Source organism: Myotis davidii, unplaced genomic scaffold, assembly GCF_000327345.1.
Source record: "Myotis davidii unplaced genomic scaffold, ASM32734v1 scaffold240, whole genome shotgun sequence".
Taxonomy (NCBI): Eukaryota; Metazoa; Chordata; class Mammalia; order Chiroptera; family Vespertilionidae; genus Myotis; species Myotis davidii.
The window spans coordinates 201,989-226,181 of record NW_006292334.1 but is presented as its reverse complement, the minus strand read 5'-3'; the positions used below and the strand labels follow the sequence as shown (position 1 = coordinate 226,181).

General features: G+C 41.5%; 1 protein-coding gene, 1 long non-coding RNA gene and 1 pseudogene across 2 annotated transcripts in view; 2 read left to right on the top strand and 1 right to left on the bottom strand.

Moving 5' to 3' along the window:
* Window positions 1-2,254: 2,254 nt before the first annotated feature.
* LOC102756767 lies at window positions 2,255-4,081 on the bottom strand. The gene is made up of 2 exons (XR_435764.1): window positions 4,017-4,081; window positions 2,255-2,955 (listed from the first exon to the last, which is right to left on the bottom strand). It is a non-coding gene; the product is annotated as an uncharacterized LOC102756767 (long non-coding RNA).
* EFHC1 (EF-hand domain (C-terminal) containing 1) overlaps window positions 4,032-24,193 on the top strand; it is a 62,228-nt gene continuing 42,066 nt past the window's right edge. The window contains exons 1-2 of the mRNA XM_006765696.2: window positions 4,032-4,278; window positions 14,375-14,596. Coding sequence (XP_006765759.1) covers window positions 4,120-4,278; window positions 14,375-14,596 — 381 coding nt within the window. The 5' untranslated portion in view covers window positions 4,032-4,119. The remainder of the gene's footprint in view (window positions 4,279-14,374; window positions 14,597-24,193) is intronic.
* LOC107183400 lies at window positions 18,757-19,660 on the top strand (annotated as a pseudogene).

Genomic DNA, 24,193 nt, shown 5'->3' with positions numbered 1-24,193 from the left:
GGGCCATGCTGTACCACTTTTATCCAGCAGAGGGAAGTAGAGCGCCAAATCAGTGCAGAAATAACCAGTACTCCAATGTACACACACACAACACACACACACACTATTCAGCTTGATATTTGCCCTGTGACTTTTAGATACTGAAGAATACTGTCACGGGATTAAAAATAAATTCTGGATGAAGCCAGCTTTGGACAAAATTCTGTAAAAGGAGATGTTTATTTTAGGTAAGTGTTTGTAGCCCCTGCCATGCTTCAGGAGTCCCTGGGAGACACTGCAACATGACGCCCTATTTCAGGCTTGGCCTTCTGGCAGCCTGGTGTTTCCATATTGTCCATCCCCCAAGCTTTGAAACAACCTGCTAAGGTCATGCAATGTCTCTGTGGTCTTCTGAGTCCAGGCGTTACGCAGTCTTCAAACTGTGGCACTTCCTACATCAGCTAACAGGGATGATCCGGTTCCTGCCCTCTCCTATTTGTTCCACAAAGTGGGAAAGGGTGAGTTCAGACTGAAGTGCAATCCGTTTTCAGTCGTCATGTTTTGGAGTCATATAAACTCTTAATCATGCCAAACCTTCTCAGGGTCCAAGCAGGTTTCTGAAGCCCTGACTTTCCCACCCACCGCACGCCCCTTCCTCAAACCCTGGTCCCTGTGCTTTTTGGCGCTGATGCAGCACTCACTGCCTGGTTTCTTCACCATGCATTTCTAGGTTCCGAAAGGAGTGAAAAGCATTCTATTAACCTTTTAACTATTGTGCTCTTCTGGGAAAGAAGGGTTTTGAGCAGAGAGTACTCCTCAAGTAGAAACAGAAGACATGGAATGGCTTAGGCATGACTCACCCTCTCCAGCCCCCACGGGCTTTTTCACTACCCAACGTAGGTAGTGACTGGTAGACCCCAGTGCAACCACGCACTTAGTCCAGAAGGGCTCTTCAAATTGTATCCTAATGGATTTACTTTTATTAAGAGAACAGACAGAGGGATCATATAGCTGGTAAGGGTTTAAGCCAGGGGTGGGCAAACTTTTTGACTCGAGGGCCACAATGGGTTCTTAAACTGGACCGGAGGGCCGGAACAAAAGCATGGATGGAGTGTTTGTGTGAACTAATATGAATTCAAAGTAAACATCATTACATAAAAGGGTACGGTCTTTTTTTTTTTTTTTAGTTTTTTTCATTTCAAACGGGCCGGATCCGGCCCTTGGGCCGTAGTTTGCCCACGGCTGGTTTAGGCTGTCAATAAGAGTCAGCAAAGATCCTAGTTACCAGTGATTCTGGGTACTCAGCATCAATGAGGTAGAGACGCATCTTCTCTCTCTGAAGTTTGAACTTGCCAACTTGAAATATTCTCCCAGTGACTGGCTCCCATCCTGGGTCAGTGGCCAGATTATTATGACCGGCCAGATTATTATGACCAGCCCATCAGTACAATGAAGTGAATTAGTTATGCAAATAATAATAATAATGAAACCTTGCGAGTATTTGCTTAGGAAGTTTTCAATATTCAGTATTTTTGGAAGTGTCAATGAAGTACTGATGGGGTGGTCATAATAATCTGACCAGTCATAATAATCTGGCCACTCAGTTTATAATGCAATGAACAGATACTTGAAGGTTATCAGTAACTTCAACAATTATAATCATTAATGTTTTTAAAAATGTATTAAACCCCTGAGTTACAGTAATATACCAACAGAAACTTAAAAAGGTTCAAGTGGGGGACAAGTAGAAAACAGAAGTAGTAAGGGGAAAGGAATAGTTAGTAGAAAAGAAAATCTTTGGGCAGGGTGTGACAGACAGCCACCAATAACTTTTTCAGATGCCACTAATGGATTCATGTCCTAGGCCCCTGAGATCCACATCCATTCATGAAATCCAACTGGGGGATTTGTTCTGACAAGCAGCAATAAAACTAAAGCTGATATCTGTATTGACGATTACCCATTCATGACATGGGGCGATATGCTCTCTGTGTAAGGCTTGCTCTCTATGAGGTTCCTAAATTGGCTTACTGTTAACCTAAAAATAAAAGGCCTTTCAAAGTGAGATACAACAAGCATTTATTGAGATAAATAAGAATGGTTATTCAGGAATCATTAATGGAGGCAGACTCCCAAGTAATGTTCTGACTAGGAGACAAAGGCAATGGGTGTTCATGAGAAAGGGGAGGAAAACAATTACATCAATAGAAGGAACCCATTTCTATTGGCGTAAATAACATAACATAGTGATGTTAGTCCTAAACAGTGTTTTTAATTTTTTCAGTCCGGCAAGTCAGCAGTGTAGTAGTATAACAATAGCTTTCTTGTTATCTTTGCAAACAGTTCTTTTGCAAGGCACAGCGTTGCTTAGATCCAGGCCAAAGGACATTTTGCCCTGTTCAACATTCCAAAGATTTGGGACATAAGACCTGCAAAGCAGTTCCCCTGACGTGGCAGTGCCAGTTCCATTTTAAAGTGGCCCCATTTGTGTTATTGTTTACACCAACAGAAACGGCTGTTATAAAAACCAGGTTCCTGGGCTCCATTTCAGAACTAATGAATCCAGTGTCTGGGTTGGGCTGGGTCTGAGTCCAGGGTTCGGGTTGCTTTTTATTTTTAAGCTCCTTGGTGCTGATAAATCATTTTTGTGGTTTGTTTTTTTTGTTTTTTGTTTTTTTGGTCTTCTTGCAAATGTGTCAGGAGAGAGTTACATTTTCTCTTAAGGACTAATTTAATCAAGTTTTATAAAAAGCACCACAGGTGAGAATACATATGGTGCCGAGAGTATGTCACCTCACTAAGTGTTAGTCTTCTGACTTAGTTTTGTATTTGAAGGAGACGTGTTTCCCCTCGTGGTACTGCTGTTTCCATGCTGCCACAGGCAGGCATAACCTAGAGATCAGAATTGAGGCGAGCATCTGTAGGTCTTCAGCCAACCAATATCGAGTGTCCTGAAGCCAATATGCAAGGCCCTGCCTGCAAGAGTTGAGAGGGTGCAGAACTGCAGGGGTTGACAGTAGAATAAAGAAAAGCAAAGGTGTGTGTGGGGGGGGAGGAGACAGATGATGACTCGGTGGGAGGATTAGGGGCAGCAAGGTTGCATTAGTTCATTGAACATCCTTAAGCAACAGAGAGACAATCATGAATAATGCAGAGCTCCTGCCCCCAGGAAGCACCACGGGGGTAGGTAACATCCTTTTTTGTTGTTGTTAATCCTCACCCCTGGGTGCATCCCTCTTCTCCCTCCTTTTTTTTGTTAATCCTCATCCAAGGGTATTTTTCCATTGATTTGTAGAGAGTGAAAGGGAGGGGGAGAGAGAAAGAGAGAAAAACATCCACCTGAGAGAGACACATTGATTGATTGCCTCCTGTAGGCGCCTCAACTAGGGCCACAACCAGGGCCAGGAATCGAGTTACCTGCCCTGGACTGCAATCGAACCCGAGACCTTTCAGTCCACGGGCTGATGCTCTAACCACTGAGCAGCCCGCCAGGGTCCTTTTTAAATTATTATTATTTTCAATAACAATTTACATTCAATATTATTCTGTATCCGTTTCAGATGTTACAGTATAGACAGTCATGTACTTTACAGAGTGGTCCCACCTGGCACATGCACACTTACTGGATACCTGGCACATGCACACTTACTGGATATTAATGACTATGTTCTCTACGCTGTGTAATGTACATCTCTGGGACTATTCTGTCCGCTCACACTCCAGCGGGACCAACGCCCCTTTCCCAGCGCGGGGCGGAAAGAGCGCTTGCGCTCAGGAAGCCGGGGCGCGGGGAGGCCTGGGGAGGCGGGAAGGAAGGGCCTTCCCTTCTACTTCAGCTCCTGCAACGCCCACTCTGGCCACCGGATTGCCCCGCGAGATCTACAGTCTCCCCTCAACCGCCTCCGCCCTCTGCCGCTTTTCCCGCCTCCCGCTCCCCACCCCGCCCCCGTCGCCATCTCCTGGCCAGGGAGCCCAGGGGGGCGGGGCCAGGTCCGCGACGCCTACTAACCACGCCCCTTTCATTGGGGTCGTCTTACCGCGAGACCGCTGAGTCCCGCCTTCAGATCACGCGCAGACCCGTTGCTCCGCACCCGCGGCCCTGCCCTCCACTCGCAGGTGCTCGGGCTGGGTGGCAGCGCCATGGAACGCAGAAAGACCTGCGAACGCGGCACGTCGCCCGGGCAACCGGGGACCACAAAACCTTTCCAAGGCGGCGGCGGCGGCGTGGCGGATGCGATGATGTCCAACCCCGAGCCTGGTCTGCCCCTTCTGCCGGGCACATCCTGTGCGGACCCCACGGTGAGGACTTAGCCGCCCAACCCTCACCTATGGCTACCTGCTCCCCCCTCCCCCCAGGCTTTGCAGGGCTTGCCGTTTAGTGCACCTCCTTCCTCCTCCACCCGACTGTTCTCTGTGCCCTTCAGACCCGGACCGGCCTCTGCCCCGACCCTGTTCGGTCTTACCCACCACGGTTCTGTCGTCCATCCTCCCGCCCCCACACGCAGCCTCCCCCTCCCTCTCATATTCGTTATCCTCCGCTCCATCCCTTTCTAATGTTCCCACGCCACCAGTTGGCCTCCTTCGTTCAGTCCGTTAGCGGGGCCAGGGTCTTCCTTGCTGCTCTAGGCTCTGCTGCTTCTCCCTCTAGACCCGCCTCTCCACCTCACCCCAAGCCCTCTGTCGGGGCCCCGCTCATCCTCCCACACTGTACCCCGCTCTGCGGAGCTCCATCCTTGACCGCTTCCATCTCCGCACTAGCCTCGGCCCCTTGTCCCACGCAGCATCCCTACGCCGCCATCCTCATCCCACAGCCCCACCCCACCCTCTCTCCCCAGCCCATCCTCCTGCCTCCTCCACCTCCTGGATCCTGGACCCGGTCATCTCCTCACTCGCAGCTCCCCTTTCAGTCTTATGTGTCATTTCCACGCGTCCTCTTCTTTCTACCAGGTTCTTTCCCACAGTCGGCAGGTTTCTCATTTACGCTTCTACGCAGCTCCTTCCCTTTTCTGTCCAGCCCTTCTGCCTTTCCAATAATATGCTCCCACTTTCTCCCCATTCCTGTATTATCTTTTTTTTTCTCAATTGTTTCCCCAAAAGTTAGACTTTCAACACAAGACTATTTTCCTCCCAAACCACCCTTCCCTGCTTTGCAGAACATAATTCCATTCCAGTTCCTTCAATGCCACTATAATTGATTAATTTTTTTTCTACCCCATCCCTATTATTTTTGCTTTGACATTTTAATAAAAGACTTAAATGTATTTAGTTGCATAAATTGAAGAGAGAAGAAAGTGTTTTTTTTTCTCCTCACATAGTTTAGTCCTTGACAAAATTATTTAGAGTTTTAATTCTAGTAGGGTTACTGAAATATATGTTGGCAGATCAATATTGAGATTCAGTAGGCTGATTATCATAGGTGGGATAATAATAATTTATATTTATATAGTTGATTAATTTAAGTTGTAAGTTCCTCTCCATGGTCATAAAGATAAGATAAAATACATAGTCAATTTATTTTGGGGGTGGGGGGGATGAATTGAAAGTTTGATGAGGGAATTTGGATTCTGAATCTCTTCTTCAAATTATTCCTGCATTGACACAGCATCACAGATTTTTCTCTGCATTGTAGGCACATTCCTGCCCATGTGCAGGAGCAGCCTAGGCATTTGGTGTTGGGAGTGTGGGTTCCCCGCAAGGCAAGGCTGAGTTGATATGGGGGGTTGATAACAGAGGTGTGGACTGGAGGTGCCAGGCTCTAAAAACATATTGCTGGTACTATATATAAGATGAACTGTGCATTGGACATATTTCATATTTTAAATACCTTAGGCAAATATCAACTCATTTGCCTTATTTGGAATTTGAAAAGCATGGTTACTGTCTTCAGCATTGAAGGACTACACATGTGTATCTCTCACAGCATTCAAAACCATAATGACTAAGTAGGATGAGGGGAGGCCTTCGTTTTCCTTGTTTGGATGCCTGTGAGGATCCACTAATAAAGGTCAGATGTTGAGGGGTGTTAGCGATGTGTGTGTAAATGGGGAAAGCAAATGAAGCAGCTGATTTGCGTCGGTCCTTAGAGGTGGAAGAGGAGGAGCTGGAAGTTACACAAATTACCTAGATAAGATGTCAACTCAGCCCATTTTGTTCTGTGTCATTTGGTTATGCATCTGGAGCAGCACTTGTCAGCTGACTTGTGACTCTGAATGTCTGACCTTAAAAAAAAATTCACAATCCATAACTCTTTTAGCAAAAGTAGTTTTACTTTATTGTACCATTTATGTTAGTACAGATCTTGAAAGATGGTAAGTTGGGCTGCAGACAAATTAGGAGGTAGGTAAGTAAGCCATTTTCTTAAAGGTATTTTATGATTTATCCTAAATTTATGTATATGTGTATATGTATTTTTGTGTGTGTATATATACAAGTATATACACACATATACATACATATATGACTTGGAAAGTAACGTACCATTACAAAGAACAGAAAAAGGGAAAATACTCCATCAAATTAGCCTATAAATTTTCTTTTTAACTTTATCGAGCTATAATTAATATATAGCATTTTGTAAATTTAAAGTGTACAACTGGTTGATTTGCTACACATATTTTGCAAAATGATTACCACCATGGTTTTAATTACTATGGCTTTGTAATATACGAACTATAATTGACCCTTGAACGACTCAGGGGTTAAGGGCACACATGTCCTGCACAGTGGAAAATATGCATTTAACTGGAGTTGGCCCTCTGTATATATGGCTTTCTAACCACAGAACTGACCCTCAAACAACACCGGTTTGAACTGCAAGGGTCTATTGAAAAAAAATTCACGTATAAGTGGATCTGCACATTTCAAACCTGTGTTGTTCAATGGTCACTGTAATTTGAAATCAGGAAGTGTAATGCCTCCAGCATTGTTCTTTCTCAGCGTTACTTTGGCTAATAGGGGTCTTTTGTAGTGCCATACACATTTTAGGATTTTTTCTGCTATTGGAATTTTGATAGAGATTGCATTGAATATATAGGTTGCTATTGGAGCATTGTTCTTTCTCAGCGTTACTTTGGCTAATAGGGGTCTTTTGTAGTGCCATACACATTTTAGGATTTTTTCTGCTATTGGAGTTTTGATAGAGATTGCATTGAATATATAGGTTGCTATTGGAGTTTTGATAGAGATTGCATTGAATATATAGGTTGCTATTGGAGTTTTGATAGAGATTGCATTGAATATATAGGTTGCTATTGGAGTTTTGATAGAGATTGCTTTGAATATATAGGTTGCCCCAACTTTGTCCAGAAGAACGGCTGGAATGATGTCCGGTCTTACTAACATATTACGCTTTTATTATTATAGACTAGAGGCCTGATGCACGAAATTTGTGCAAGATTAGGCCTTCCTTCCCTGGGCTGTCACACCGGCTTCCCTCCAGCACCCAGGACCTGGAGTTCCCTCCTCAGGCCACCAGCAGGCACCCGGGACCCAGGCTGGCTTCCCTCAGGCCACCCACAGGCACCTGGGACCAGGCTGGGTACCCTGGGGCCGCCTGCAGGCACCTGGGACCCGGGCTGCTTCCCTCCAGCCCTGGCTTCCTCAGGAAGGACAACCAGAACGAGCCTGGAAAATGTCTAGTCTAATTAGCATATTACCCTTTTATTATAGATTGTTCTGTTCAGATTTTCTATTTCTTCATGATTCAGTGTTGGTAGCTTGTATGCTTCTAGGAATTTATCCATTTATTTTCAGTTATCCAGCTTGTTGGTATATAACTGTTAATAGTAGTCTCTCATGGTCCTTGTATTTCTGTGTTATCATACGTCTCATTCCATTTCTGTTTATATTTATTTGAATCCTCTCTTTTTCTTAGTTTACCTAAAGGTTGATCAGTTTTGTTTATCTTTTCAGAAAGTCAGCTCTTAATTTTGTTGATCTTTTCTATCATTTTTCTATTTCATTTATTTCTGCTCTGATCTTTGTTATTTCCTTTTGCAAACTTTGTGCTTAGTTCTTTTTCTAGTTTCTTGAGGTATAAAGTGAGGTGGTTTATTTGAGATTTTTTTGTTCCTTTTTAAGAAATTATTTTTCAGTTACAGTTGGCATGCAATATTATATTAGTTTCAGATGTACAACATAGTGATTAGACATTTCCATACTTTAATAAGTAATTACCCTGATAAGTCTAAGTATCTTTCAGACACCATAAATATAGAATTTTCTTCTCTCTTAATGCATACATTTATTTATTGCTACAAAAATTCCCTCTTAGAACTGTGTTTGCAGCATCTAAATGGCTTTCATAGTTATGCTTCTGTTTTTGTTTGTTTCAAGGTATTTTTTTTATTTCCCTTTGATTTCTTTGTGAATTTTCCAGCTTGCTTTCTGGTATTTCATATCATTGTAGTTAGAAAAGATACTTCATATGATTTCAATCTGCTGAGACTTGTTTTGTGACCTATGATATGATCTATTCTGAAGAATGTTCTGTATGTACTTGAGAAGATTGTGTATTCTGCTATTGTTGGATGGATTTTTCTACATATGTCTGTTATATTCATTTAATTTAATTGAAGTATAGTTCAAGTCCAGTGTTTCCTTGTTGGTTTTCTATCTGACTGATTTATTCATTGTTGAACATGCAGTATTGAAATTCCCTACTATTACTGTTTTTTGTTGTTTTGGGGGTTTTTTTTGGAAGGGTATATTTCTCTCTTCAGATCTCTTAGTATTACTTTAATATATTGAGGTGCTCTGATGTTGGGTACATAAATATTTACGATTGTTATATCTTCTTGATAAATTGACCTGCTTATTATATAATGACCATCTTTGTCTCTCATTGCCATTTTTGGCTTAAAGCAGCGGTTCTCAACCTGTGGGTCGCGACCCCTTTGGCGGTCGAACGACCCTTTCACAGGGGTCGCCTAAGACTATCCTGCATATCAGATATTTACATGACGATTCATAACAGTAGCAACATTACAGTTATGAAGTAGCAACGAAAATAATTTTATGGTTGGGTCAGAACATAAGGAACTGTATTTAAAGGGCCAGAAGGTTGAGAACCACTGGCTTAAAGTCTATTTTGTTTGATAGAAGTACACTATCCCTGCTTTCTTTTCATTTCATCTGCATGGAATATCTTTTCCCATCCCTTCATTTTCAGCCTATGTGTGGCCTTAAAGCTGGATTGAGCCTCTTATAGGCAGCATAGAGTTAGGTTTTTTCCCCCTGATCATCCAGCTTGCCTTTTGATTGAAGATACAAATTCATTTACATTTGGTGTAATTACTGATAAATAAGGAGTTACTCATACCATCTTTTGTTGTTGTTGTTGTTAATCTTCACCTGAGAATATTTTTGTCATTGGGGGACTGGGGGAGAGAGAGAGAGAGAGACATGGATGTGAGAAAAACAACACATCTATTGGTTGCCTTCTTGCATGTGCCCGGTGCCAGGGATTGTACCTGCAACCCAGGTACATGTCCTTGACTGGGAATCGAACTCACAACCCTATGGTGTGCTGGCCAACACTCTTCACCCCTAAGCAACACTGGGCACTAGTACTGCTTTTTGTTTTTCTGGCTGTTTTTTAGTTCCTTTGTTCATTTCTTCCTCCCTGCTGCTTTTCTTTTTGAATTGATGATTTTCCATAGTGATATGCTTTGATTCCCTTTTCTTTAACTTTTGTGAATCCACTGTAGTTTTTTGCTGTGTGGTTACCATGAGGCTTACATAAAGCATATTTATATGTTTTTTTACAGTAATAACAATTTACCTTTTATCACATGTAAAAACTCTACCCTTTTGCTTTCTCCCTTTATGTTTTTGATGTCAACATTTAAATTTTTTATATTCTATATCCATTAACAGATTGTTGAAGCTATAACTGTTTTTAATACTTTTGTCCTTTAACTTTTATACTAAAGTTAATGTGTTAACACATCACCGGATTACAGTATTAGGGTATTCTGAATCTGACTATATGCTTACCTTTACATGTGTGTTATATGTTTTCATTTCATTTTATTTCAGCTTGATGAACTTCTTACAGTGTTTCTCTTCAGTTAGGTTTAGTGGTGATAAAGTTTTATCTCACCTTTATTTCTGAAGCACAACTTTTTCAGGTAAAATATTCATGGTTGGCAGTTGCTCTCTTTCAGCACTTTGGATATATCATCTCATTCTCTCCTGTCCTGCAAGGATAGTGTGATAGGGTTATGTAGGTTCCCTTGTAGGAGAGATTTTTTTCTTTTACTATTTTTAAAAATTATCTCTTAGTCTTTGATGTAGATAGTTTTATTATCATGTATCTTGGAGAAGATTATTTTGGTTTGAAATTTTGGGGTGATGGATTAGCTTCATGAACTTGGATATCCCTCTCTCTCTTCAGGTTTGGGAAGTTCTCAGCCATTATTTCTTTAAATAAGCATTCTACCCTTTTCTCCTTATCTACTCCTTCTGGGACTCCCGAGATGCATACACTATTTCTCATATTAATGTTCTGCAAGTTCCATAGGCTTCATTCATTGTCATTCTTTTTTTTATTGCTCCACTGGTTGGAAATTTCAGTCGATTTGACTTCTAACTCACAAATTCTTTCTTCTACTTGTTCAAGTCTTCTGTTAAAGCTACTTTTGCATTCTTCAGTTCAATCTTTTTTTTTCTTCAGCTCCAAAATTTGTTTGGTTCTTTTTAATGTTTTCTATCTCTTTGTTGAATTTCTCATTTTGTTCTTATATTATTTTCCTGATATTGTTAAGTCATTTATTTGTGTTCTCTTATAGCTTTCTGAACATCTTTAAGATAATTATAGTAAACGCTCAATTTAATGAACTACGGATTTAAGGGACAAAATTTCCAGTCCATATGTCATATGTGAAAATTAGTATTAATTTAAAAAGGCTTTTAACCAAGATTTGCTTATAATTAAATTAACAGGTTATTTTTATGTAATTAATTCACTGTTATTTTTAACAAATTTTAGTGACTAGGCCATATGTTGGAAAAAACACTAGTAATTTTGTCAACATAAATATTGCATATCTACAAGTATAGTCTACATATTTAAATCCAAGAGTCACTGCTTGGAAACAATGTTCAGGGAATGATTAGCACTGTTGTTTCATGGCATGACTTTCTGTAGCAGTTTTAACTCACGCTGGCCTATGTTCCCAGGGCTCTAAGCCACACCCCCACCGTGTGCATTTGTTTACTCGCAGTGACTGGGTGAATGCACGCATTTACTAGACCTATCCTATCTAATAAAGAGGACAAGTATACTAATTGACCCTCACACTGTTGCAAAGATGGTGGCGCCCACAGCCAATAAGGAGGGAATATGCTAATTGACTGCCCCACCCTCAAAGAGGCGGTGCCCACAGCCACAAGATGGTGGCACCCAGTCCCTTCAGCCCCACCAGCACTCCTGCCTCCGGAGTCCCCAAGTCCCCTCATCCCCCCAGCCGCCCAGGGCCGCCCAAGGCTCAGGTAACCAGGGCTGCCCGAGGCTTGCACTGCCGGCAGTGGCAGCAGCAGTGGCAGCAGCAGAGGGGTGGGTTCCCACCCCTGAGGGCTCCTGGACTGTGAAAGGGGGCAGGCTGGGCTGTCCAGTGCATGAATTTTCATGCATTGGGCCTCTAGTATAAATTTAAAATTACCGTTATACATATAGAAAGCTTTTCTGTGAAATTAAACTTTTCATACATAATTTTAATTACACAGATGTGTCTACCTAAGTAAAAACAGTAAACTAACTTGTCAGTTTTTTAACATCTGCATTTGGAAACCCTACTTTATTATATAGTGGACTTGCGGCTTTAACGGACACCTCCTTGCCCAAAATAGTTTGTTATGTCAAAGTTTTACTGCTTTGAGGGTTTTTTTTGTGTGTGTGTTTTTTTTTATCAGGATATTTCTGCTTCTTCATTTTTTGGGGGGCAGTTATTATAGGTTTACTGTATTCCTTTGGCGGAGTCATTTTTCATGATCCCTGCCATCTTGCACAGGTTCCTTCACATTTGAAAAAGCAATCACCTCTGTCAAACTTTATGAACTGGCTTTGGGAAGGGAATAGTTTCACTGCTGGTGGAAGTGTGCTGCGGTCCTGGGTCCAGTGCTGCAGGGCACCAAGTGTTCTGTGTAGCAGTACTAGGTCTGGCAGGGTTGTGGGTGGGCATGATGTCTCTTCAGCTCAGGCCACTGGTGTGTATCCCTTTGACAACTGTGTGGTTCCTGGCAAGCACAGTAAGTGTTCTGCAGTGGCTGCGAAGGCTGTCGGGGTCTTCCATGGCACCTCCAGGTCCAGCTGCTCAGAACCAACGCAGGCAGCATTGGAGACCCAGAACCAGAGGTGTGCACATAGTCAATTACAGGGGGCCAAATGCAGGTGGCAGTGTAGTGGCAGGGGCTGTTTGCAGACACATGATAGTGGAGGAGGCCAGAGCAGCAGCAGGTCTGGGGCCAACTGTGGCCTCACTGGCTGCTACAGAGGCCCTGGTTGCTGGCATGCTCTCTGTGGCTGCGCACACTTCAGGTGCACACTCACCCCTGGGCGTGCACACTGCAGGGGAGGCCTGTGATGAGGTAAGGCCAGTTACATGGCAGGTGCACAGCTGGAGGCGCTAGCTCCACGCTCATGCACAGCAGTGGGGGTCATCACGGCGAGGGTGGGGGGTGTCTATGCTGGGATCTTATGCTTGGGCAGCTGCAGAGACCTGAGCTTGCTACCGCTGGTCGGGACATGGGAAAGAGAGGGAGAGTGGAGGGACTCAGGTGGCTGGTGTCAGCAGACATGAATACCTGTGGGGTGAAGTCTGCAGGAAGTACACAGTGACTACAGCTATACTTGCTATTGGCTTCAGGTAAGTGGCAAAATCGGCTGGGTTTTTCCACTGAGCAGTTCTCTGTGAAGCGCAGTCACTCCCACTCAGTGGCTGCTGCCAGCAGCCCCTGTTTTTCTTCCTTGTTCCTAGCCGGCTTTCTACACTTCAGCTTAGCTGCTCTGGGTGAAACTGGTTGTCACCCTCTCTTTTTTTCCTGGAGAGGGGAAATCTTTCTAGATTGGTAGCTCCCTCTTGATGCTGGGGGATGGGATGATAACTGGCAAAATAAAGATACCTTCCTTCTCTTTTTGTGAGATTACTGTCAGATTTTTTTGTTCCACTGTGTTGTTTATAGATAGCTGACTAACCATTGATCTTTGTGAGGGCATGAGGACACCAGGGCCTCCTGTGTCACCATTTTGGCCCCTCTATCTTCACATTTATTTCCTTTACACTTCTTTATTTTTTATTTAATATTTTTTTCCAAATCCCCAATAAAAATGAGTTCATTGGGGAAAAAAATTGACATCATTCAGAAATGTTTAATACAAACAGAGCATTCACCAAATCTAGTCTCTTTTCAGTACGTGTTTGCATGCTTGTAATTGTAGTACATATACTTTCATGGGCTGCTTTTGGGGGCTTATTAAATCAAATATTTCTCCCAGATTGCTACATAGTCTTTAAAACTGGTATTTTAATGACTGCATAATAGTAGTCCACTGAGTTTTCCGTCATTTACTCATATGTATGATTTTCGATGGTTTCCAGCATTTTTATTGTTGTAATTAAAGTTATAATGGTCAACTTTAGGCATATTATTATTTCTGATAATTTTAGATTATATCCTTAAAATAAAGGATTGAGGTGGAATTATTGAGTTCAAGATTTTAAATGTATAATATCTACTTTCTTTCCAAAGAGTTGTATGTATGTATCAGTGTCATTGTAACAAGAAAGGTCTTTCTTTTCAAGCAAAAATTGATTTCACAGACCCAGCTCTTTTACGTTCCATAGTCTGTGACACCTAGATAAGACAGAAAACATGGGAAGTCCAGTGAAAAAATAGTATTTTGAGAAACTGAAATTAATATTTTGGTTTCTTGTGAGAAGTGAGCTGGTAATGAATTGGGTGTCCCAGAGCACAGCTTTATGTTTTAAACTCAGGATGCTGCTGCTCTCCTTGTTCCTGGCCAAAAATATCAGAAACTTAAAATGTGGGCATATTGTTTTTAAAAAAATAAATTTTTTTTATTGATTTCAGAGAAGGAGAGAGATAGAAACATCAGTGAGGAGAGAGAACCATTGATTGGCTGCCTTCTGCACGCCCCACTCTGGGGATCGAGCCAGCAACCTGGCCATGTGCCCTTGACCAGAATTGAACCAGGGACCCTGCAGTCCACAGGCTGATGTTCTATCCACTGAGCCAAACCAGCTAGGGCTATAGGTATACTTTTTGATAGAAGGTTTGTGTTGTTTATAAGCAAAAGTTTAAGTTATGATATGTTTGAAAGTGAGCCCTTTTACCTAACCAATTTTATTAATGATGCACTTCTTTTCTTCTTCAGAAAACAGACTTCCATAGAAGCCAGACACTGAGCTACACACATGGCTATGCAATGGCTCGTCGTCCAACGGTTGGAATAGGCGGGGACCGGCTCCAGGTCAACCAGCTGTCCCAGGCTGACCTGGATGAGTTGGCCAATAAAGCACCACTTCTAACTTATGGTGAACCTAAGCCGGCTGCACCTCCGGAATTTATCCCTGCGCATGTGGCTTTTGACAAAAAGGTACCATATGGGATTTTAGGGTGCCCCTTGAATTCAAATTTCTGAGAGCCAACTGTTTGCAGAAAAGTCAGTAAACCACAGGTTTTCCAGAGTTCTCTGGAGAGAAAGTTATTCAAATGCCTCAACCCTTAGTCATAGACAGCTGAATTCAGGATTGGAAGGGCCTTTCTTCAGTCAGGAAGCTGATTACAGAAAATAATTCCCCATAGACTTGACTGAAATATTTTCCAAATACAGTTAAGGGAAAGTTGGGTGAATTCTGAATTCTGAGTTCATATTGCTCTATGTTTACCTGCTCTGTGTTTCCTACTTTTTAAAGTTTTATATTCTGTTATGATCACAAATCCTTAACCTCCATGAAATGCAAGATGTCATCATGAGCACAACTCCATCTGTTGTCAGTTTTCTCTGGACTGTCTTCCTAAGTTTCTGTCTTTTAGGGAACACTTCTGGCTTGGCATGGCGTAACGCAAGGGTGGTATAACATTGTGTTTGTGTCTCATTTACTCTTACGCTTTTGTACTGGGAGTTACCTTATTTCCTTCTGTTGACATTTCCACATCATCTTTGGTCTTCCTTGTCAGTGAGTCTCCTCTTTCCACTAAGCCAGGTGGTCCTAACTATGGCCATGCAGTGGAATGACTGATGGGACTTTTTTTTTTAATCTCACCTGACGATATGCTTTTCATTGTTTTTAGAAACAGGGTGAGGGGGAGTGGGGTGGAGAGAGAAACATCAATGTGAGAGAGAAACCAATTGGTTGCCTCCCATATGCACCCCGACTAGGGATCAGACCCACAACCTAGGTGTGTGCCCTGACTGGGAATCAAACCCGCCCTTTTTGGTATGCGGGACGAGTCTCCAACCAATTGAGCCATAGCCAGGGCACCAATGGGACTTTTAAGAAACTTAGATGCTTCCCCAATCCTCAGTGATTCAGATTTCCAGTGATTTTTATGTATAACTGGGACTGAGAATTACCAGTTTTTATAAGTTACTTTTCCTAATTTACTCCTAACCTATTTTTTGATCCTTTAATGTTATTTTTGTTCAATGGCTATACTATTTTCATCCAGCTAGACAACATTTATTGAGTGCCTATGGAAGAAATAGTCTGGTTGTTGTGGCTGATTGAGCATATCCCATACATCGAAGGGTCACCAGTTCCATTTCTGGTCAGGGTACATATCCAGGTTGGGGTGCATGCAGGAGCAACCGATTGAAGTTTTTCTCTCACATCAGTGTTTCTCTCTCCCTCCTCTTTCCTCTCTCTCTAAAGTAATCAACAAAAACATTTTTTAAAATATTAAAGGAATTCTGGATAAAATTTAGTATGGTGGTAGAACTGTGCTATTTACATTAATAGTCAATGAATTTACACACTTTTTAATGTATCAGCCAGAATCAATATAACCCCCATTTCCCCATCTCAATTATCACATTTGATAGGAAAAATTCACATATTCATTCATAATAAACCTAATATCCACTAACTGGTATCAGGTATACATATGGCTATTTCTTTACTTGTTTCTTGTTTCTCTTCTTGATTCACAGCTGTGACAGGCACTGCAAAATCAGTAGATAAGGGAGAGGGGTGAAAATACAAGAGAGGAGTGAGATAGGTATTTAATTATCAAGATATAAATCCTGGTAGGTTCAATTTTTATTGAAAAGAATAGCAAATAACTATGATAAACTAGAAAGTGATACAGTTATATATGTCATGGAAAGTATTATTGAAATGCAGAGAGGGGGAAATTGTGCCTTAATAGAAAATAGGCTTTATATTTTTGTTCTTCTATGTTATTATATGCTTATTGTCATTACTTAATTTATGCTTTTAAAATAGTATTAATAATTCATTTTAAAAAGATAGTAGGCATGAAGAAGTATACTTACATTTTAAATTTCCTATTCATTTTACTTGGGTCATCAAAATTTCTAGATAAATAATCCTTACCATAGATAATAAGGTAGAGAGCAGTTAAACCCATGTTTGTTTGTTTTTTTTATATATATTTTATTGATTTTTTACAGAGAGGAAGGGAGAGAGATAGAGAGTTAGAAACATCGATGAGAGAGAAACATCGATCAGCTGCCTCCTGCACATCTCCCACCGGGGATGTGCCCGCAACCCAGGTACATGCCCTTGACCAGAATCGAACCTGGGACCCTTCAGTCTGCAGGCCGACGCTCTATCCACTGAGCCAAACTGGTCTCGGCTAAACCCATGGTTTTGAAACTAAGATTTTTTTTTAGAAGAGGAATTTATAGTTTTTCTGAATTAAATATGTTTAAGTTTTTTTAGAAATACCCATAGTCAAATTAATAGCAAACATATTTGTCCATATTTTGGACAGACTTTGTACTGTCCCTTATCTTTAGAGTATAACTTCGTTCCTTACACAGTGATAATGACCAGGACATGTGCTGTGAACACCCTCATCTTTTTTCTTTGTTCCCATAACAGTTCTCATTGTCACCCTCTATGTTCAACTTCCCACCCTCATATCCCACTCTGTGTTCCTGATGTTATTCTTCTTTCATCTCTCTTATCTTCAACTTTCATACTACTTCCATTTCAAACAGCTAGTAATTTTTTTACCTAGGGTCAAAGTATGCTGCCTTAAAAAAATTTCTACCTTGTGACCCCTTTAACAACTTCCTTTCTCACTTGACTATCAGATCACTTACAATTTGACATCTCTCTGCCCTCAAGCCCAGAACTATTTTTTTTTTGCCAGCATTCCCTTTGACCTGTTTGCAATATTTGCCATTGTTGATCCTCTCTTCCTTCTTCAAACTTTGCTTTTCTCTTGCTGCACTGAATCTTCACTCCTCTGGTTTTCCTCTCTCTCCATCTGGCTGCTCCTACTCTGGCCTCCCCTTCTCCTCTCATTTTTAACTGTAAGCATTGTAAAGGGTCTGTTCTCATTATTTTATACTAGTGGCCCAATGCACGAATTCATGCACATTGAAAGGAAATTAATTAGAAGAAATATTTTAATATCACTACTTGCCCTTTCTCTATAAGTGTCAACCAATTTCACTACCGACAATGACAGATCAAAACACACACATGCGATTGGCGCCAGTGAGAGCTTTATATGTATTGTGCATGTGTGAGACAGCTTAGCCTTTTATAGATATACTAGGGGCCCGGTGCACGAAATTCAATCACTGCCACTCCTCCTACCTACTCCAGGACTTCTGTGAGGATCAAATGAGATGAGGCACGGGAAAACGCTTCACAGACATTTGGTTAAAGTGTGAAATGTTTGCACCTGGCTATAAAACAAGTCGTGTTCCTGGGCTGAAGAAACTGCAAGGAGGCTAGCCGTCGCTAGGGAGAGGAAGCCAGGCATTGCTACGTGATGTCATTACCCAGATGGACACTTAGCATATTAGCCTTTTATATATATAGATTCCTCAGAGAGATTTTGCCCACTTTTATGGTTTCAACTGTCATCTCAAAGTAGACAACTATTGATACTTCCAATTCTGACCTTTCTGAAAATGCCATAAGATATCTCCACCTGGATGAGCTGTGGGCACCTCAGGTTCTGTATGTCTTTAACCCAGACCACTACCTTTTCTTATAGGTGTGCTCTTTCTGTATGGCTCCACTAGGTAATCAAAGTGTGAAACCCAAGCCATTTCAGGTTTTCTCCCCCTTCAGTGAGTTGCCAATTCAAGTATATCTCACTTCCATTTCCTCTACACTGTCATAGTTCAAACAAGAAATTTGTTAACTGTTAACATACTGTTAACCTTTGTAGTAGTCCCACACCTGTTTTTTTTATGCTTGTAGCATGTCCAGTGCTTGGTTTAGTACCCAAAGCACATTATGTCATTTTTCTGTGAAAATGCCTTCAGACTCTCTTAACCAGTATAGTAAATATTACCGCTATCCACCTCACTGCTTTCGTCCCCCAACCTGAAAGTCATCCTTGATTCTTTTTCCTCACAAGCGCTATCATTTCCATCTCTAAAATGTATAACTACTTTGCTCATTTATTTTCATCTCTCTACTTACAATTAACTTTCCAATTAGCAGGCAGGCTTATCTTTTAAAAGTAGGTATCAGTTTTGCGTTTTCTCTTTCCAGCCGGCGCCACAAGATCAGGGGCAAGAGAAAGCCCTACCACAAGAACTGAAACAACACTAAGATTGGACCCCTCCACATACACACAGTCCGAGTGCCCGGAGGCAACAAGAAGTACCTAGCCTTGAGGCTTTGAGGCTGGACGTGGGCAACTTCTCCTGGGGCTCAGAGTGTTGTATGCACAAAACAAGGATTATTGATGTTGTCTACAATGCATCCAACAACAAGGTGGTCCCCACCAAGACCCTAGTAAAGAACTGCATTGTGCTCGTTGACAGCACAGCGTACCGACAGTGGTACGAGTCCCACTACGCACTGCCCCGGGCTGCAAGAAGGGGGCAAGCTGACTCCTGAAGAGGAAGAGATTTTGAAGAAAAAACAATCAAAGAAAATTCAGAAGAAATATGATGAAAGGAAAAAGAATGCAAAAATCAGCCATCTTCTCGAGGAGCAGTTCCAGCAGGGCAACCTTCTTTCATGCATCGCTTCAAGACCAGGCCAGTGTGGCTGAGCAGAGGGCTGTGTGCTCGAGGGCAAGGAGCTGGAGTTCTATTTGAAGAAAATCAAAGGACTGGAAAAGCAAATAAATCCTCTTCCCTCCAATCTTAGCTCATGTAATAAAGGCGTTTATTCTAAAAAAAGAATAGGTATCAGATTGTCACGTACTGACCTAAAACATTCTCATGGCTTTCCCAGTGTGTAGGCTAAGATCCAACTCTACAGGTTCCTCACAGTCCTCCTGGGTCTGGTCCCCCCTGCTGTTTCTCCACCCTCCTCTTGGGCCTAGCTTTTCCTAACCCACTGTGTTTCATTCACAATTGATTTGTTTTCCTTATTCTGTTGAAACTGTAGCATACCCCCCTCCCCCATTACAGGGCCTTTGCACATGCTGTTTCCCTCCTCCTAGACTAGCTTTCCTGTGATTGATACTCAATAAACATTAGTTTTAAAAATGAGATGAATTTTTGTTGTTGTTAATCCTCACCTGAGGATATTTTTCTCACTGATTTTTAGAGAGTGGAAGGAAGGAGGGAGGAAAAGAGGGAGGGGGAGAGAGAAAAACATCAATGTGTCTAGGTCCCTCCAGGCCGTCTCAAAGGGTAAGAGATCCTTCTGTTTTATAACTGCATAGTATTCCGTGGTGTAAATGTACCACATTTAAAAAAATATGTTTGTATTGATTTTATTTATTTTTTAATATATTTTTATTGATTTTAGAGAGGGGAGAGAGATAGAAACATCAGTGATGAGTGAGAATCATTGATTGGTTGCCTCCTGCATGCCCCCGACCAGGGATTGAGCACCCGGGCCTGTGCTCTTGACTAGAATTGAACCTGGGACCCTTTAGTCTGCAGGCTGATGTTCTATCCACTGAGCCAAACCAGCTAGGGCAATAAGTAAGATTTTGATTAACAATCAAATAAATATTTTAGGAGTTAGAGTATTATTTAACTGAGACCTCACATAGTAACTTGGCTCTCTGTAACATGAATTACATATTGAAAACATGTAGTTTTAGCTATATGTGTAGGTCACATGCCAGAGAAAATCCAAGTGTTTATTGCACAAACTGATCCATATTAAGTGATCTGAGCTGAATGGAAAGACAGAAAAACACTCCTAGGGGATGTTTTAATAGATAAAATTTTTACCACTTACCATTTATGTCAGAAAACAAACTCCCAAATAACCAGGGAACTTGAGAATTTCGTGCCCTAATTAACTGAATAGTCAATTTCTTCGATTAGTACCAAATATACCATCTCTCTCTATATATAAAAGGCTAATATGCTAAGTATCCGACCATCTGACCAGTCACTATGACATGCACTGACCACCAGGGGGCAGACACTCAACGCAGGAGCTGCTGAGCTGCAGTGATTTGGCAGCGGTGGTTCTCGAGTGACACACCCCGAAACCAGAAACGAGGGAGCTTTATTCCTCGCAGGGCCGCGGGATTCCACCTTCAACTGTGGGTTATGTTGTTGCTGGGGCACTGTTGATCCTGAATCTGGTTTACTGTACACTTGCATTTGCGTTCCACACCCTCGTATGACAACAACTTTGCAGAGGGCCCTCTCACACTCCAGGACCACTCGGATAGCAGAGAGCTGGTTTTGGCTTGGTCCCCACAGGGTCAGGCCAAGGGACTCCACCTGCCGGAGGGACCCTGCTCACTCAGCAGACGCTGGAGAGGGACTGAGAGAGGTTGGCTTCAGGGTGTGTCTGGCCAGTCTCACTCAGTACCACCCCACTGGCCACCTTCTAATTAATTTCCTTTCATTGTGAACGAATCCATGCACCAGGTCATTCATGTATATGTAACCAGTTACTTCTTTTCTCTATACAATCTGAATGTACTCAAGTGAATATAAAGCAAAAACTGAGCTTTACCTTAATTTTTCTTTTTTTTTAAATTTTTCCTTTTGTTTCAGAAGAAATTGTTTAGATTTTACAAAATGATTATGTGGTCATAGTTCACTACTGTAGATGAACATAGAATTATGATTCAATTGTAATGATCATGTGACATAGTCTAGAAGATTTGTTTTTTTAATTGAGATTTTATCTTATTTTATTTTTAATATATTTTTATTGATTTCAGGGAGGAAGGAAGAGAGATAGAAATATCAATGATGAGAGAGAATCATTGATCGGCTGCCTCCTAAACACCCCCTACTAGGGATCGAGCCCACAACCACGGCATGTGCCCTTGACTGGAATCAAACCTGGGACCCTTCAGTCTACAGGCCGATGCTCTATCCACTGAGCCAAACCAGCTAGGGCTAGAAGATTTGTTTATAAGTAACGCATATCATTTAAAAAATTTTATTTTAAATAGAAGAAATTCAGTTTATTTTATTCTTTAAAGAGTGTTTGTATTTTCTCCCTGACTCCCATTCTGAAGCCAAGTTCCTGTTGCCAAAGGCATTTTCATCCCTTTCAATCTTAGAAAGCAGACGGCAGGAACAGGGTGTGCCATAGGGCTCAGTCTTTGGACTTCTCTGTCTGCTTATTCTTTGGTCTAGATCAGCCGTGAGCCAACTACGGCCCACGGGCCGGATCCGGCCCGTTCGGCTGTTCTATCCGGCCCGCAGAGCCGAAAGAGCGTAGGGTTCTCTTGCTCTCCCCTCCGCTCCTTCACCAGCAGCAGTGTTAACTTGGCAACATCGGGAAACATGGCCGCAGCTCCTTCTTCTGAGAAAGTTTAAGAACCCATTGTGGCCCTCGAGTCAAAAAGTTTGCCCACCCCTGGCCTAGATGCATAGCTTGAAATGTCCTTTATATAATGATATTCTGTGCCTATAATTTGTAATTGCCTATTTGACATCTCTTTTTAATGTTTAATAGACACCTTAAACTAAACATGTTCAGAACTTAACTCCCGATTTGTCTCCTCATCCCCCAAATCTGCTCCACTGCAATCTTCCCAATATCAGTATGACAGCAATTCCGTCCTTTCATTTGCTTGGGTCAAAATGTTTGAATCATCCTGATTTTCCTCTAATATTGACTTCTTTTCCAGACCCAGTCCTGCATTCCAAATTGCCCCTTGCAATATTAACTTAAACTCAGCAAGTTTGAAATTGAGCTCATCATCTGTCCTACCAAAATTATCTTCTTCATATCTCTATTTCTGTGAGAATCATCACTATATTCCTAGCTCTGTGTTTTCTCAATATCTCATTTGACTTCCATCCTTCTGCTTCCTCATCACCACCCAAATCAACTCTTTGTTTTTTCATCGCTGGTCATTTATTGCTGTAGACCTGGCCTATTGGAGGGGCTCTCAGCCTGATGGCCAGGCCTAGCACCTTCCTCCTCCATCACGGTCTGCATACTGCTGTTGTGTTTCCTTCCTCTGCTGCTGTTGCTAGAATACACCCTTGTCCCCTCCTCTTAAACTTTTTCTGACCATGTTAGCTACACAGTTCCTTTTCTGAACCACTCTAGCACTGTTATCTAAGAAGTAGTGAGGTATATGGAGAGAACTTTGGGCTGTGAGTTTACTGACTGAGCTTCAAGTCCCAGCTATGCCCCTAACCCCTTCTGTGGCCTCAGACAAACCACGGTGCTACCCTGAGTCTCAGTTTCCTTGTAAAATGAGGGAAGTTTGAATAGCTGACTATGTCTGGCTCTAACATTTGTGTATTTATTAATCTGCAGCTCAAATAAAGACCATTTCATATATGAATTACTGATCCTATCCCCGCTCAGTGATCATGTCCCCAGTTCTTTGCAGTTGATCTAAAATGTTACTATAAAATGACTTTCATATGTTGCTTTTACCATATTATTTTTTCCTTTTAACATTCTATTACATTAACCCATCTCATCTTTTTATTATGAATTTTAAGACCTTCATTCCATTATGTTCATGTTTCTCCTTGTGAAGTTGCCTGTTCTCTTTTGGTTTTTATCTTGTTCTTCCACAATAGAGACTATACCTTTTTAGCTACAGCACTCATGTATAAAATTGTTCTGTATTTTCTATTCATTGAGCCATATTTGAGTCTTTACTGGAGGATCTCCTTGTTTTGTTGCTTTTATTCTAATAGAGGTTTGGGTTAACACTTTCTTACCTAAAACATCATTCTAATACTTTGTCTCCTTGAAAAGAAATATTAAAAATAGAAACAGAATAGCCCAGCCAGCGTGGCTCAGTGATTAAGTGTCAACTTATAAACCAGGAGGTCATGGTTTGATTCTGGGTCAGGGCACATGCCTGGGTTGCAGGCTTGAACCCCAATGTGGGTGTATAGGAAGCAGCCTACCAATGATTCTCTCATTGATGTTTCTATCTCTCTTTCACTCTGCCTTCCTCTCTGAAATTAATAAAAATATATTGGGGGAAAAAAACAGAATAACAGATACTTATAAAATTATCCCAAAGCCTGCCAACATAGAATTTTTATAATATTTTTACATATTTTTAAATGTACAATAGACATGCCATTTGACTTCACACCAACACTGGTGTTCTCCAGAGGACCTAGGGTTTGCTCTATCATATATATTTCTGAGTACAATTTACATGCCATCCATGGGGGAATTCTGTGGTGGATTGATGATTTGAGTTATTCATACAAACTTTCTAATAATGTTTTTAGTATGAATATGTGAGGGGCTCCACTTCTAAAGAAATGGACTTGAGCCTTCATTTTTATTTTGAAATAAAAAGTCATAATCTTGTCCAAATTTCTTACTCTTTCCAAAAATTTTTAGAGAGGTTTTTGTCATGGAGGTGCAGCTAGTACAGTTAAGGTCTTTAAGCCATCTTATCAAGGAACACATTAGCAAATAGTCTACACATAGTTTGAGCACTTAGAGCAGAAGTCAGCAAACTCATTGTAGGGCCCATAGAAAATATTTTGGGTTTTGCAGTGTCTTGGTTTGCTTGAGCTGCTATAATAAAATAATAGACAGGTGGCTTACATAATAGAACTTTATTTTCTCATTGTTCTGGGGACTAGCAGACCAAGATAGCT